The sequence below is a fragment of the Sturnira hondurensis genome, unplaced genomic scaffold, assembly GCF_014824575.4.
Source record: "Sturnira hondurensis isolate 20B ecotype Veracruz unplaced genomic scaffold, ASM1482457v3 Scaffold0008364, whole genome shotgun sequence".
NCBI classification, from domain to species: domain Eukaryota; kingdom Metazoa; phylum Chordata; class Mammalia; order Chiroptera; family Phyllostomidae; genus Sturnira; species Sturnira hondurensis.
This window is the reverse complement of record NW_028080995.1, coordinates 49,139-61,615: the sequence shown is the minus strand read 5'-3', so window position 1 is coordinate 61,615 and position 12,477 is coordinate 49,139. Positions and strand designations below refer to the sequence as shown.

General features: G+C 40.8%; 1 protein-coding gene across 1 annotated transcript; it reads left to right on the top strand.

Moving 5' to 3' along the window:
• The first annotated feature begins 6,493 nt into the window (after positions 1-6,493).
• LOC118992747 (olfactory receptor 8B12-like) lies at positions 6,494-7,823 on the top strand. Its single transcript, XM_037054709.1, has 2 exons — positions 6,494-6,516; positions 6,884-7,823. The coding sequence occupies exon 2, from the start codon at positions 6,888-6,890 to the stop codon at positions 7,821-7,823; it is 936 nt and encodes a 311-aa protein (XP_036910604.1). The 5' UTR covers positions 6,494-6,516; positions 6,884-6,887.
• Positions 7,824-12,477: the final 4,654 nt, after the last annotated feature.

Here is a 12,477-nt window from a genome sequence, read left to right as displayed (position 1 = left end):
TCCTTCCCACCACTCTTGCATTGGGTTCCCCAAAGACCCTGAGATGAAGACTTAGGTGAGAGTGATTTGTCAGGAAGCCTCCCAGGTAAACCCAGTGGGAACTCAGAAGTGAGACCCTAGGAAGCTGGGAAAGTGTGTATGGAAGCACCATGTGACAACTGTCAGTAACAGACCACACACCCGGTGCTGCTTCCATGAGATCATTAGGAATTTTCAATCAAGAGTTTGTGATGTTGAGAGAAATGGCTGGACCTGACCACAATGTTGAATTTGCTGCTAGTTCTGTGGGGTTTAAATAAACAATGAGGCTCAGCTCGCCTCCCAGGCATACTGGAGTGGGCAAGTGAGGAAGAGTGAGCTGGGGAGGAGGGAAGACCAGGAGGCCACTCTGCACATACATATACTAAAACTAAACTAAACTAAAAGGAAATAATGTTAAAAAGCATTTCCTTAAAATTATTATGCACCCTAACATGACCTGCTAACAGAATGGAGCATTGCCTTCTGGTAAAACTGATTAGTCTGAAAGGAGAGAACTGGATCCCAAAGATAGGAGCTCCCTAATGATAGAGACCACTGGAACACGGGAAGACTGAAGTGCTCTTGTTGACCAGTGTGTCCAAAGCACATCTGTGTTCTATCAACTTAGGACACTTTCAATTTCAAGAAAAGAGCCAAGGATCACTAAGCAGTTTTTAACACTTTGCACGTGGAAGGAGACTTAAGGGAAACAAAGAATGTTGTGAGGCAGTTGCTGTACCACACAGTTCTGTTTGGGGTGTGGGTAACTGTAACATATATGCTTGGGGGTTGGGGGAGATGTTTCTAGAGTTTTAACTGAAACATCCTGAAAATGATAACTTCAGATGATCTTTCTCACGTTTTCTGCCCCTGCTGGGTGATCTCCAAACTACAATTTCAGACAAGGTTTTTCACACAGTGGGCCACAATTTGAAAGTGGACCATGGCAGCAACTCCATAGGGCAAAACTTTTGGGAAAATCTCAGGAACATCAGCAACAAGGAGAAGTCGGCAGCTATGAACTTGACCATCGGATCCAAGGGGAGCACCAGCCTAATACTGGAGGTGGGCCCCTGTGGTGAAGCAGTGTGGCACCTGCGAGCATGTGCTATGCAGTTGTGTGTGCAAGTGATACAAAAGTGCTGAATGAGCACATGCAGAATAGGTAGAATGGCCAGAGTGAGGACAACAGCATCAGGCAGCTGGCCCTGAGTGGGTGTCTGTAGTCCCAGCCTTGGGAGTGTTTATGCAAGGAGCAAAACTTGATGCTCTAAATAACATACAAGGATATGGACCAGGATATTATGGGTAGGGTTTATTGTGTATAGGACTCAATTAGTCGTCAGGCTAGGCTGCTTTCTACAAGTAGGTGGAGCCCTGTGGTTTTATACTGCCCTCTCATTAGTGACGTAAGTGCAGGGGAAAACTGACCATGAGCAGGAAGGGGTGTTGTGAGGCCACCCATGTACCTGATGTTGAATGCAGTATGAGTTTACTTAAATGCATCAGAGGTCTTCATTTTGTTGTGCAGGTAGCACTAGAGATGTAAAACTTGACTGGGACATTTACCCTAGTGAGGTCTTTATCTTCTTGATGGATTCAACTCTGTTCCTGATTTGTGCCCTGAAATTTCTCCTCTTTTGGTATGAAATTTTACCCCTGCCACATGCCTTTTGCCAAGATATGTTAATCACATTTAGACAATTGTGTTTGAGACCCCAACAATTCTCTAGAAATGTTCAAAAATGCATGAATTGGTAGAGGAAAGATCGTGATCTTTGAAAATTGAAGACATAGACTGCCATAGAAAACTTTTCTTCTCTTATGTTGGTATCTAGGAATCTTTTCCTTTTTTAAAAAAATATTTATTGTTGTCCAATTATAGTTGCCTGCGTTTATTTTCCACCACTCTCCCACCCTCTCACCACCCTAGCCAAACTTACCCCTCTCCCTACCTTCCATGCCACCCCCAGCTTGGTTGTGTTCATGTGTCCTTTATAGTTGCTCCTGAAAACCCTTCCCCTGTTTCCCTCTTAATCCCTTCCACCTCTCCTCTGGGTACTGTCAGATTGTTCCTAAGTTCAATGTCGCTGGTTATATGTTGCTTGCTTTTTTCTTTTGTTGATTAGGTTCCATGCATTTCTTACTATGTGACCTGTTAAACTTTGTTAAAAAATGCATTTCTTACTATGTGACTTTGGGTGACTTGTACATTCTTCAACTTAATTATCCTTAAAATGAAAAAAGGGATACAATCTTCATGCTTTGTGAGGATTGTTTAGAACATGGTGTGTGTGAAGGAGCTTTGTGAACTACAGAGTACATTGTAAGTGTCACGTTTTGCCTTGACTTCAAACCCAGTGAGTCTAGGAATGGAGAAGGAAACACTGGAAAATCAGCTGTGCCAAGGTCACCCTTGTGTTTCAATCTCTCAGGCTCATAGCATCCTGATGGTTGGTTCTCAGCATCACTAATGGGTTGCCTGGGTCTGGGGATATGTCTGGTGATGTGATTCTTAGTGACCGAAATCTGGGCTCCCTAAGGGAAATTGTGCTGCTGCTGATAACCTAAACCAGACAAAAATGTTAGTAGAAAAGAAGTATATACCAATATCCTTCATGAATTTACATGCCAAAAAATCGACTGGAGAAACTGGCCAAAAAAAAAACCACAACGGAACACAAAAGTAGTTTTATATAATTTTGAAATAGAGTTTGACCCTAGGAACATAAGGTTGACCTCATGTTGAAAAATCAGTTAATGTCCTATGCAAAGGAGATAGAAACATCTCAAATAAACAACCTAAGCCTACTTCTACAAGAAGTACAGGAAAGACAAGAAACAAAGGCCAGAGCAAAGAGAAGGAAGGAAATAATCAAGATCAGGGCAGAATTAAATGACACACAGACTAAAAGAACAATTCAAAGGATCAGTAAATGCAGGATCTGGTTCTTTGAAAAAGTATATAAAATCGACAAGATTATACCAGATTCATCAAGAAAAAGAAGACAGAAAACTGTCTTGAACCATAATTAAATTTAAAAATAAGAAAAAATTAACGTATTGGTGAAAATAAAAAAGAAAGAAAGAAAAAGAGGAGGGACCGAAATAAATGAAATCAGAGGGAGGCGGGGAGCATGGGGGCTGGGGGCGGGCAGGGTAGGGAATATAAGACAGAGACCTGTACTTGAACAAGAATTAAATAAAAATTATATTAAAAAATAAATAAATAAATTGTAAAAAAAGAAATAAAAGAGAAGTTACAACCCATACCACAGAAATAAAAAGAATTGTAAAAATTACTATGAACAACTACATGCCAAGAAATTGGACATCCTGGGTGAAATGGAGAAATTTCTTGAAACATACAATCTTCCAAAACTTCATCNACAGATAACACCTAGTGGAATTGAAGCAGTAATCAAAAAACTCCCAGCATACAAAGCCCTGGATGACTGGGCTTCACAGATGAATTTTACCAAATGTTTAAGGAAGAACTAACTTTCATCTTCTCAAACTATTCTAAAATATTCAAGATGATGAAAAACTCCCAAACTCTTTTTACAAGGCCCATGTCGTTCTAATTCCAAAACCATGTAAAGGCTCAACAAAGAAACAAAAATACAGGCCAATATCACTGATGAACATAGATGCTTAAATCCTCAACAATACACTGCATGTCTGAGTTCAGAAATACATTCAAAAGATCATACACCAAGGTCAAGTGGGATTCATCCCAGGGATGCAATGATGCTACAATATTCACAAATCAATAAACATGATACTCCACATACAAAAAAGGAAGGAAAAAACCACATGATCAGATCAATAGATGCTGAAATAGCTCTTGATACAATCTGGCACCCATTTATCATAAAAACACTCAGCAAACTGGGACTAGAGGATGGATATCTCACCATAATAAAAGCCATATACGAGACACCTACAGCCAACATTATCCCCAATGGGAAAAAACTAAAAGCTTTTCCTTTAAGATGAGCAACAAGACAAGGGTGTCCACTTTCACCACTCCTATCCAGCATAGTACTGGAACTTCTAGCCACAGCGATCAGACAATAAAAACACTAAAAGGCATCCAAATTGGGCAGGAGGAAGTAAAACTGTCAAGATGGCAGATGACATGATAGTGTACATAAAAAACCCTATACTCTCCACCCAAAAACCACCTGACCCTTTCAGTGATTTTGGAAAACTAGTGGGATACAAGGTCAATATTCAGAAATCGATGGCATTTTTGTACACCAACGATGAAATATCAAAAAGAGAAACTGGGGGAGGAATTCCATTTACTAAAGCAAGAAAAAAAGAAAGTACCTAGGGATAAATTTAACCAAGGAGGTAATAGACCTGCAAGAAATAACTCAATCTATAATATTTCTTTCTGTTTCTCTCTGCTTGTATAGGAGCATGTCAACTGTCAAAACAGCTTTAGAGAAGCTTTAGTTTGCTTGAAATGAAACACTGAGACATTGGAATTGAAGCTCCCCTGGATACCATCTCTGAAGAGGCAAGGATCTTAGAAGAAATTTTTCCGCTATTGCATGATGCTTACAAGAGCCCTCTGAGATTCTGAAAGGAAACTGAACATTTTAACAGGTCCCCAAGTTCTTTGACCTTGGGTCCTAAGGAGAACATACTTGTGCTATTTACTTTAGTTCCTTGGTAATAGATTGCTTTTCTCTATTTCTTCCACATGTGCATCGGGATCAAGAACAGGGACTGGGATTCATTAGTGTCACCTGGGCAGTGGACAATTCTCCGTGCAAACAGGCAGATGAGGCACCATCACTGCTGAGCTTTAGTGTGGAGATGGCAAGTCCTCACTGCTGTATGTGTACACACTCAGACACACACACACAAAGGCCCAAGTGCAGTGGTTTCAGTCTGACTTGCCTGGAAGATGATGGGTTCTGCCTTTCTGTTCCGATGTCATAATGTATCCCAAAGAACTTCAGACATTAACTCTGACCAAAAACATACATAACTCATCAGCTAACCAAGTCTTGAACTTCCCCAAATAGAGATTCATTTTTTGAATAGAAAATTTGCCATCCTTACTATGTAAACATGCCTGCCAAAGGGTGTTGAATACAAATTGCCACATAAAATTTTATTAATATTTATTTCAGTCTCAGCCAAAAATCTACACTGTGTCACTTGTGGTTATCTGAAACCTCAGCAAGGTCTCTTACCTCTGTACTGTTATTTGGTAAAAATTTCCTTGCCCACCGTGATAATTTGGGCTGGAGTACTATATAAAAGTGTGGGGACAAAACCCTGATGCCTGGGGAAGGTGCTGCATTAAGCCATGACACCCAGCCTTTCATTACAGTAACTGGTGTTATTATTAAGCAAAGACTTTCCAGGTCTCTCTCAAGTCATTGCTCAAGTGTCAGATTCCAGTATTTGAACTGGAATCTCTAACACTTGCCCTTTCAGCCACTCTTGCCTGTGTGCTGCCCCGCTCCCTAGCTTTCCTTTTCTTCAGTGCACTTTCATGTTTCTTTCATGCATTATGAGTGGAGACAAATAGGTCTACCCTATGAGGTCATTCTGAGGAATAAACATGGTACAATTATGTATGCATTTTTCTGGATCTTTCACATGAGGTTGCTGGGTCAGATACAGAGGTCAGTATACAGTAAGCACTCATTACAGGAAATCTTTTCCCAGGTGCTTTGTTCTTAATTGTGCTTATAAATATGTACCTGAATGAAAGCAAAGGCCATTAAAAGCCCCATCAGTCACCATCAAGGGCATAAACAAAAATTTTCTCTTCCTTAGGGAGCAAGGATCCTGAGGGAGCCCCTGTAACGAGGTCACCATGGTCCCTAATCCAGAATAACACTCTTCAGTCTCTGGTTATCTGCGAATGTTATAAAGATTCTCTTCCATCCCTGGAAGCTGGACTGGAGGCTCAGGACAAAGTAGGTCGGAGACAATGTTATTCAGCTCAACAGGAGAACCAAGACAAATTAAAGGCTTTGAAGTTTACAAAAGGCAGAAGCAGAGCAGTCTGAGCTCTGAGTTGTCCCCTTCTTGTCACCAGGGCCATCTGAGTCTCCAAGAGAGAAATGGGTGGGAGCCAGCAGAGTCCAGCACTGTGACTGCAGGCAGATGGCGGGTGAGTGCCTGCCTGACCTGGTCTGTGCTCTAGCACAGGGGTTAGGGTACAAAGCCCAAACACCAGAGCCAGACAGCCTGAATTCACCTTCTCCTGCCAATTAGAAGGACTGGGACTTGTGCCCAGTGTCCTCACCTGTTCAATGGGTTTAATCAAAATGCCCCAGACCACTTAGAACAGGGCCTTTAGCATAGTTAGTGCTCAGCAAGTGTTTCTTTTATCTTAGCTTTAGTTCATACTTTACCTTATTACTTCAGTATTATTTTCACATAGTATATCCACACCCATTCGTGCTAAAGACTCATGGCAAGACAGCCTCATCTTCCCTTTCTGACCAGCACTGACCAAAGGTGGAAGGTCTAGGGCAACTGGCTTCTGCTTTCCAACAGCACTGGAGAGATTGCCCCAGATCACACAAAACTGGGTCCAGGGCTGTAGAGGTCAGGCAGTAGCAGAAGAGGGTCACTGTAAAGTTTCAGGATGCTCCAAGCAGAGCTTTGTGGACTTTCTCCTCGGTTGGATGAGCCCTTACTCTGGAGCCAAATTTCACCCACCAACAGTTACTAGGATGGTTGAAGCCACATGGGAACCATAAAAACAGACATGCAGGAATGAGGAGATGTCATCTCACCTCTAAGTTCCACTCTCAGGAGTGAGTTGTTTTTCTATCTCTATGTGAGCAACTCTTTTGTTTTTCCCTCCCAGACTATCCCAGAGGAGGATGGCTGCAGATAACACCTCCTCTGTGACAGAGTTTATCTTTGCAGGCTTAACAGACCAGGCAAGACTCCAGCTCCCTCTCTTCTTCCTGTTTCTAGGTTTCTATGTGGTCACCATGGTAGGGAACCTGGGCTTGATAATACTGATTGGGCTGAACTCTCACCTGCACACCCCCATGTACTTTTTCCTCTTCAACTTGTCCTTCATTGACTTCAATTACTCCTCTACCATCATTCCCAAAATGCTGATGAGTTTTGTCTTAAAGAAGAATGTCATCTCCTACACAGGGTGTATGACTCAGCTCTTCTTCTTCTGTTTCTTTGCCATTTCTGAATGCTTCATCCTGTCAGCAATGGCATATGACCGCTATGTGGCCATCTGTAAACCACTGTTGTACACGGTCACCATGTCTCCTCAGGTGTGTTTATTTCTTTTGCTGGGTGTCTACGGAATGGGTGTTTGGGGGGCTATAGGGCATACAGGTAATATACTGTTTCTGACCTTTTGTGCAGAAAACCGTATCAATCATTATATGTGTGATGTCCTCCCCCTCCTTGAGCTCTCCTGCAATAGCCCTTACATGAATATTCTGGTGGTCTTTATTTTTGCATCTGTTGGTATTGCGGTGCCCATTGTGACCATTTTTCTCTCTTATGGCTTCATTCTTTCCAGCATTTTACACATTAGTTCTGCTGAGGGCAGATCGAAAGCCTTTAGTACCTGCAGTTCTCACATAATTGCACTTTCTCTTTTCTTTGGTTCAGGAGCTTTTGTGTATCTTAAACCACCTTCTATTTTACCTCTTGACCAGGGGAAAGTGTCTTCTCTCTTCTATACCATTGTGGTGCCCATGTTGAACCCACTAATCTACAGCCTGAGGAACAAGGATGTCAAATTAGCCATGAAGAAATGCTTGAACAGAAACATCTTTTCTTGAACATGGCTGAAAAAAGAGATCCAAAGCTTTGTTTACCAGTGTAGTTTTCTTAATTTTTCAATGGGGGAAACAAATATCCAAACTTGCTCTTCTCTAGGTAGAAGACATTTTAAATTTGTTCTCAAGTATACTATTTCTCTTCATTCCTTACTGCTTTCTAAGTATTCCAATCATTTTTTTATGAAAATTGTTTCCACAGTTATATAGGGTTACTGTTGAATTGGTGTAAGAAACCATTTAGACCCGACTCTTGTGTGACACGTTGCACACTGTAGACACATATTTTGCAGGTTTCTCCTAGACATGCACACAGCTGGTGCCAGACCTGGGTCTGGAATCTAGGCCCTGGGCTTGTATCCACATAGCTCTGCTTTCCTTCAGTCATATTTTCTTGATCCATCATTTCATAGTAAGTTTCATTTCAGGTGGGTTTTTTGGTTTTTAATTTTGCATTTAAAGTGGTCTAATTCTATTTATAGGAATGTCATGAATCTTTTCTAGGGTTAATTTTGGAACACCAATTTTGCAGGAATGTTGAAGATGAAAAAATGTAATGATTTGGTCTTGGCACAATGATTTTTACATGTTTTAAAGTTTTTCAGGGGGAACGCTTTATCTAGAGTCAAGCATGGTGCCCATTAAGATGGTGTACAGAGCTCTAAGGACAGAGGCTCACTTATTAGAGCTTTAACAGACAGATGTGCAGATTTAAAAGAGTTATTTCCTAACTAATAAAATAGAATCTGAAGCCTCAGTTCAAGGGTTTGAATGCTGTAATCGAGTAATAGTTTGGTGTGCAAGGGAGCCATGGGAGCAGTAGAAGAAACAATTTATTAGGGAGGCATTTGCCCTTGTATTTTAAGGGGCTGTGTAGAGCTGTGATCTTTAACAGTAACAACTAAGGAAAGCAGTGGTGGTCTCAGGCCAGGTTGTGTATTCACAGTACTGGGATAACGGAGGTACAGCTTAATCCAGGGTACTGCACAAAAATACCCCTTTTTAGTTACAAAATCTTTTATCCAAAAATCATAAGCATGTAATTCTGTAACATAACAATATCACACTGAAACATACCATATGGCATTTAGGGTGAAATGTTCAAATGAAAACTGTAAATTATCATACCCATATTACCACCCTACCCACCACACTGATGCAGGGGTTAATTCTGCCAGACCTGCATAAAGTAAGAGAACAATTTTTGGTCTGAACACAACTCTTTTATTGGTAGAACAAATGGTATGGGAAGTGTTTGCAAGATATTTTGACTTGTAAACTTTTGCTAGGAAAGTTTTTTTCTATTAGGAGAAAAGGAAATGTTGGACAAATGGGTCGTCTTACCCTTGAGAATGACTCTGGCGATTAGGACATGTAACAAAAGGGGTGGAAGTGCAGGGGATGGTTGTGATTTGGGTAGTGCAGTGGACGGGATGGCCACTGAATCCAGCACACTGATGGGTTGGGAATGCAGGGAGAATGATGCAGGATCAGTAGAAGGTTAGTAGATGGAAAAACAATCCCACCCCCTTTTAAGTTGAAGTATGATTTATATACAGAAAAATCTTGAGTGCTCAATGCATTTTTTTCACATCTGTAAGGCCCTGTAGACAGCACCAATCCTAAGATACAGATCTTTGTTTCAGAATATCCCTGTCTGCCTCTGCCCAGTAAATATTACTCTACAATCTCTTCTTGGAAATAGCTGCTATTCTCACTGTCATTGTTACAGACCTAATTCACTTGTCCTTGAGCTTCCTATAAATGTTAAATACTGCATTTGTTTTTTCATGTCTGTGTTCTTTCTCATAATATAGAGGTATTGTGCATCTTACCCATAATGTATGAATAGGTACTTTGCTCTTTATTATTGCTTTGTAGTGTTCAAGTGCATAAATACAGAGCAATTTATTTATCAACTATTCTCTTCATGGATATTTGGCTTATTTTGAATTTCTGTATATTACTAATAAAGCTGCTATGCATATTCTTGACATGTAGTTCCTTTGAAATACACTCATTTCTCTTGGGCCTATCCATAGAAGTGGATTCACTGGGTCACAGAATATGCATCCTTCCAGTACATAGGTCTGAGCTAGACATGTACACTGGGCAACTACCAGTTGTGCTGACCACTGCCAGTGCAATGGAATATATATACTAAAGAGAAATGAGGTTTTATAACCATGGGTCCCTGACCTGTTTTGGCCAATATCGTAGGGTAAAAATAATTGAATTATAATAATTCCATAAAAATAAAACCTGGTTTCAGAGGAGCCTGGGGGCCTTCAACAGTTCATGCTGGTCACATGGGTGGACTATGCCTATAGTACCAGAGTAGTACTAGAATAACAGACTTCGGACTTTTTTGTACCAAGATACTTCCTGTGGATGCTGGTGGTGCTCTATGTCCTGGAGACCAAGTGGATCTTGGGCAGCCCAGTAGTGGAAGGACTCGGAAGCCAGGGCCAGAAATATCTGGACCCCTCTCATTATGTACCATCCCCGCTATTGTTTTATTCTTTACTCGTGATAAACTGCTCTGTGAATGTAAACGTTTGAGTCTTGTGAGTCCTTTCAGCAGTGGAATGTCCTGGCTGGGTGCCTCAGTTGGTGGAAGCTTTGTCCTGGACAGGTTGCATCCCCAGTCAAGGCTCATGCAGGAGGCAAACAATGGATGTTTCTCCTACTATCTTCACTATCTAAAATCAACTTTTAAAAAACAACATATCCTTGGGTGAAAATTTTAAAAAACAGATGCCATGTAAACCATAGAAATGAGTGGATATGGGATGAGGAGATAAGAAACATGAGGTTGGAAATTTGAGGCACTTCAACACTGAATGATGGGCAGGGAGGAGGATAGCTTTGGTAGTGACCTAACACCCAGGGGCAGGTACCGTGGGGTTAGACATACAGTTTATGGACCGGAAATCCCGGACTGAAACATTTTTGCTTTCCCTAGGTCACACAACTAGGTCTTCAGACTCCTAACCCTGTTTCTTTCAACTACCTCACATGACTTCTGAATGAAAAGTAGTTTTTATAAAAGTTCCCTAAGGAAAGCTTTAAAAGAACCCCCCCCAAAAGTTACAGAGGTTTTGTGGCTTTCTTGACCAGTAGAGATGTTTTAAAAAATAGCAGAGTCTTCTCTATCCCAAAATTAGAATGTCTGAGACATTTCTGTCCAACAGGGAAAGTCTGTGAGTCTTCATTTTTAGAATTAATCTTTTTAAATCAATTAAGACTTCCCCACTATTGCCTAGAATAACCTGCCCTCCATCAAACTGCCTTTAAATAAGGCCACCTCCTTGCACTTTCTCCCTCTATCACAGGTTTGGAACATGGTATGCCCTTAACACATATATTTTATAGTGCTGGAATAAGTGCAACTTGTTTTTTATAGCCTATATGTTCCTTGGATAAATGTCACTTAAAATGGATTCTTATTTTAAGAGTCCCAAACTGTGGGCTGTGATGAAACTGAGCTCTGGGCAGCTCCTGACTTGGGAAGGCATCCCAGCTCTTTCTGTCAGTGAGTAATTTTCCTTTGCCAGACCTCAAAATATCATGACTCTGGTGGTCACAACCAAAAGGTACACCTCATCTAGCATGACTGTCAGTTCAATGTCAATGTTAGCATATTGCAAATGTCCAAAATATTGACAGTGAAACCAGTTATGTGTGATCTGTGTTATTTATTTACACTTTGGACATGGGCTTGCCACATAGCTATTTATGAGAAACCTCTGATGAAGTCCTTAGTGTTTGAAAAAATAAATGTGTTGCTGAATTTATCAAGTTTCTGATATGGGCTTTATTGAACCATATTTATATTATTGAACTTAGTTTTTATTGAGTTTTTATTGAACTTAGTAAATATTTTAAACAGTATGTGCTTTTGTCTTTGTGTTCAATATTGGGTGTGTAAGTTAAACAGTATTGCAGCATATAATCTTGCCTTGTACTCACTTATAATATAGTTGGGCCTGGGGGATTTCAATCCCAAAACTGTGGATGAAAAGTGAAATGCAGAATTTGACCAAGTGGGTAAAACAGAGATATGAAAGAATAAGGATCCTATGGCCCTTTATTAATTTTCATTACTTATTAAACATTACAATAGTTGGTGCTCACAACAATCCTCTTATGGAAGGGCTGCTGAGGTGAAGGCACCATATGCTTCCTGGGCCAGTGCATGACGTGATCATTGCATAGGTCATCTGGCTGCGAAACCCACACAGTGTCACCCCATTCACCTTCTCTGGCACAGGTACTAACTACTTCCTCCTCTCCAGTATTGAAAATGTCCATCCTTAACCCTTGACTCGTGGTTGCTGGGGTAGCTGTTATGTGCAGATTTCCACTTCCTGGCTCCTTGTCCACTGACAGTTCTTTCTGCCATTCCTCTTAAGTGAACTTTCAGCATTTGACAGTCTTTATTTTCTTTACTTTCCTTTTCCTCTGTCCTGGGTTTGCAATCTTAGTGTCCTTTGATACTTAGCTTTTCCTCTCCATTCTGCCCCTGATCATTAATCTAGCAAATCCTGCTAATTCCTCTGTCACTACAAATATCTAGAGACTGAGACCTGTCCCAGATAAGAGATAAGCACGTCTGGTTCCTTTGACTCAAGGAAATGTTCCTGTACTGAGTAGC

What these genes read in the sequence shown, in the direction of transcription:
- LOC118992747 (XM_037054709.1), top strand. Translation starts at nt 6,888, where the DNA reads ATGGCTGCAGATAACACCTCCTCTGTGACAGAGTTTATCTTTGCAGGC.